This window comes from Podarcis pityusensis (assembly GCF_964106645.2).
Source record: "Podarcis pityusensis genome assembly, chromosome: 3".
Taxonomy (NCBI): domain Eukaryota; kingdom Metazoa; phylum Chordata; class Lepidosauria; order Squamata; family Lacertidae; genus Podarcis; species Podarcis pityusensis.
The window spans coordinates 29242266-29246724 of NC_138026.1; the positions used below are offsets into that span (position 1 = coordinate 29242266).

The 4459-nt window shown below is 44.8% G+C and overlaps 1 protein-coding gene across 1 annotated transcript; it reads left to right on the top strand.

Moving 5' to 3' along the window:
• Positions 1-1297: 1297 nt before the first annotated feature.
• Positions 1298-3627, top strand: KCNF1 (potassium voltage-gated channel modifier subfamily F member 1). Its single transcript, XM_080998476.1, has one exon. It carries the CDS (start codon positions 1426-1428, stop codon positions 2887-2889), a length of 1464 nt encoding a protein of 487 aa, XP_080854602.1. The 5' UTR covers positions 1298-1425; the 3' UTR covers positions 2890-3627.
• Positions 3628-4459: the final 832 nt, after the last annotated feature.

Below are 4459 nucleotides of genomic sequence, written 5' to 3' on the forward strand. Positions count from 1 at the left end.
CAGGACTGGTGCCGGTAAAAAGGAGGAAACAACAACATTTTGGCATCCCATGCAGCGGCGTAGCGTGGGTTGTCAGCACCCGGGGCAAGGCAAGTAATTTGCGCCCCCTAACCCCTAACCTGCCGCCGCTGCCAGCTTCTTCTTGCTGCTGCCTGGTCTGGTCTGGTGTGGTTCTCTCCCGCGCTCAGCGCTGTGCTGGGCGGCCGCTGCACTGTCCCTCCCCCAGATAGCCCCTCGCTCTCTCTCCACACCGCACGCCTGGCACCCACCCCCTCCACAGTGGGCGGCGACCCAGCGGCTCGGATCGGATTCGCACAGCCAGCACTGCAGTGAGAGAGAGTGAGTGAGCCAGGTAGGGGCAGAGAGCTGCGAGTGTGAGCGCGCCCCCCCCCAGATGTTGCGCCCGGTGCGGCCAGCCCCCCCTGCACCCCCCACACTACGCCACTGATCCCATGATGTCAATTCCTCTTCGAAAGCAAAAAAAAAAAAAAAAAAGTCTGTCCAACTTTTCTTCTCCAGACACATTCTATGGTCCTTAAACACATTACATACAAATACTTCTTTCCTTGAATGTTCAAGAATATGTACCCCCAACCCAATAATGAACATACAAAAAAGGAAACAGCACTGTACATCCCTAGACACCCATCAATGGTATTTAATCCCCACCTTGCAGTACTGCTCCTGATTTTACTGCATTTCACCAGAAGAGGGTAGAGTTTGGAAAGCACTTGACGGCAGCCTGGAAGTCCTATTGTGCTTGTAAACAGCAAGGGGGATAACAAGCACAACTTTATCCTTTGCACACTTCAAGCCCTTGTGTGAGGGAGCTGCTGCAAAACTCCAGAATACCTTTGTAGCAAAAGACACACAACAGAATTCCCTCTGTGAGCCTCTCTGAAGCCAAGACATCACAAAAGCAGCTGATGGGACTTGTCTCTTTTTTCCTCTCTTTCTCTCTCAGAATTGTTTCGTTCACTTTTGTTGTTATTTAGGCATAAGGGACTTATTGTAGGAACCAGCATCTCCGATGGCAAATCAATGCCATTTCAGGAAATAAAGAAAAGCTGAAAACAGCAATGGGTGAGTTTCCTTAAGTGTTCCTCTGTCTCCCTGTCTGTCTCTCTCTCCCCCCCCACTCCTCGTTCAAATCTATTGGAGCAATTGCTGCTAGTCAAACAACCGCGCTCTCTCACTCGCAAGCAGACAGATGACTTGCCTCCCCACTGCAGCTTGTTGCAGACTTCGCAAGGTTTCGCAGCCTGCAGGTTTTCCTTTTGAAGTCTATTTTTCCCCCTAGTCCTGTTCAAAGTCGTTGCCACTTAAGGTTTTGCTAATGAACAGCTGACTTGATTTATCGCAAAGCTTCTCCCGTAATAACCTGTGGGAAGAGAAGACTGTTGGAAACAAGGCAATAACGTTAAAATGGCAGATGACATTAGTTTTCAAGAGCTGGAAAGTGACGGGTCAGAGAACAGTGAAGAAACAGAGATTGTCGTTAATGTCGGCGGGGTGAGGCAGGTGCTGTACGGAGACCACCTCAATCAGTATCCAAACACGAGACTAGCAGAGCTTGTGAACTGTTTATCAGGGGGATATGACACCATTTTCTCACTTTGCGATGACTATGATCCTGGGAAGAGAGAATTTTACTTCGACAGAGATCCGGATGCTTTTAAATGCATAATTGATCTGTATTATTTCGGGGAGGTTCACATGAAGAAAGGGATATGTCCCATTTGTTTTAAGAACGAAATGGAGTTTTGGAAAGTGGATCTCAAATTCCTGGATGACTGCTGCAAAACTCATCTCAGTGAAAAAAAGGAAGAGCTAGAAGAGATTGCCCGCAGGGTCCAGCTGATTTTGGACGACTTGGGACTGGACACCTCCGAAAACCGCTGGAAAAAATGCCAAAAGTACATTTGGAAATTCATGGAAAAACCAGAATCTTCGTACCCGGCTAGAGTAATAGCAGTTGTGTCTTTTCTACTCATCCTAACCTCGTCGGTAGTGATGTGTGTGGGGACCATCCCAGAATTGCAGGTGGAGGACTCTGAAGGAAAATCTGTTGAGCACCCGGTGCTGGATAAGATTGAGACAGCTTGCATAGTCTGGTTTACTCTTGAGTATGTCCTCAGACTCATCTCATCCCCTAACAAATTGCACTTTGCTCTTTCTTTCATGAACACTGTCGACATATTCGCAATACTTCCCTTCTATGTCAGCCTGATATTGACCCACTTAGGTGCCAAACTGATGGAGCTAACGAACGTGCAGCAAGCCATCCAAGCGCTTCGGATCATGAGGATCGCAAGGATTTTCAAGCTGGCACGGCACTCCTCAGGTCTACAGACTTTGACCTACGCTCTTAAAAGAAGCTTTAAGGAGTTGGGGCTCCTCCTGATGTATTTGGCTGTTGGGATATTTGTGTTTTCTGCCCTTGGTTATACGGTAGAGCAGAGCCACCCCGAGACGATGTTTAAGAGCATACCCCAGTCCTTTTGGTGGGCCATCATAACCATGACCACAGTGGGTTATGGGGACATTTACCCAAAGACCACGTTGGGCAAGCTCAACGCTGCCATCAGTTTCCTTTGCGGGGTCATAGCCATTGCACTCCCGATCCACCCTATCATTAATAACTTTGTCAGATACTATAACAAGCAGAGAGTGTTGGAGACAGCTGCCAAGCACGAACTGGAACTGATGGAACTATATGCAGGCGATAACAAGAAAGGTGGAAGCCCCAGATGTGAAGCTGCATCTCTTCTGGAGAAAGGACAGGAAGATCCCCGGTGGAGCAGCCATCTCAGATTCTCTAACAGTGACACCTTCATTCACCTCCTGTCGGATAACCACCACCGAACCAGACTTCAGAGCTGTAAGTAGCCTGTGAGTTTGCCTCCATTCGGTGGAAATCTGGAATACAAGTGACAATCTCGTCTTGAAATAAGAATAAAAGGGACTCCTTTGAGGTCAGCCGCTCTTTTTCATGTGCATATATTTATACATAGGCAGACATATATGTATGTGTGTGTGTGTGTGTGTGTGTGTGTACACACACACACACACACACACACACACACTCTTCAGCAACTCCATCTCAGCTTAGTAAGCCATTGTTTATAAAACACAAGAACACAATGAATGTATGGCCAAATATAAGAACTGCATCCTGACTCAGATCCCTTTGTAAACATTTCAGAGGGGTCAAAAAAAGCATACCAGTCAGTATATATAAAACGACTTGGATGTAAATTCTTATAGAGTCAGAAAAAAAATGTATGTATAATAATAAAGGGGGGTGGGAAGAGAACAACGCTGAAAAAGCAAGTTCTGTCAAATGTTTCTCTAGTTGGGAAGTGCTGCTTGAAAGAAAAAATTAAACTGAACTGTCACTTTATGTTCTGCCTAGCAAAATGCTACTTGAGATGTATGATGCTCTGGGAGATAAAGCAAATGTAAAGAAGCCTCTGAACCTTAATGTTTGGAGAATTCCACCTTCGTTTTTAATAGAGAAAAATGTTTATTGCTCTAGCCAGATTTTATGAAAGAGAAAAGGATGAAGAGCCAATGTGTTAATGATAGAAATATAACAGCAAATAAAAAAGTATTGATTAAAATGCAGTGGGCATGATTTTCTTTAAGTAACTTCCTTCAGTTCTTCACAGGAAAGTTGCATACTATATATATCCCAAAGCTGAACACTTACCAAAGCCTGTGAGCATTCTAAATCTTTCAAAATAAATATTAAGTAACTGCAATGTATATTCTACTTATAATGATCAACTATTAGTACAGCAACACAGCACTTGATTTCTTCAGATGAGGAAAGGAATTTTGTGTGCCTAATGTCCTGTGTTTCATCAGTACAGCGCTGTATATCACTGGGCAATTTATGATGTGATGTATTTGGACAGCTAAGTAAAGCATCTTGGAAAACCAACAGGATTTTAAACTGCCCAGGCTATCCCTGCTTTACATGGAATGGCTATATGATGCTTAGAACTTCCTGGCTCAAATGCAGTGGTGCAATTGCTGTACAAAATGCAACTGGCTGGCTTTCCCCCTATGGGGGGGGGGGCACAATCAAGGGGGCAAAAAGCATAAAAGCCTGCCAATCCAAATGGGTGGGAAGAAACCCATGCCAAATTGTGTGTTTGTTGCCATACGTCTGGAATTTCCTGGAAATAGCTGGGATTCAGCTGTGAATTTCCATAAAAATAGCTCAAACAACTTCTTTTTTAAAAGAAAAATAGCTCAACAAACTTTGGCCAAAAAAAAACCCGCTCAACTAGTTTTGTGTCCGGACTTTCACTTTTTGAAAATATGGCAACCCTAATCAACATTTTCATTATTGTGGGAGTGGATTGGGGTATTGGGTGCCCTGAAAACAAAGGCATAACAAAGAAGGCAACAAATGTATGTGTGCACCACTTCCCACCACACTTTAACAAGT

Excerpts from the sequence above, each read along its gene's own strand:
- KCNF1 (XM_080998476.1), top strand. The coding sequence starts at position 1,426 with ATGGCAGATGACATTAGTTTTCAAGAGCTGGAAAGTGACGGGTCAGAG.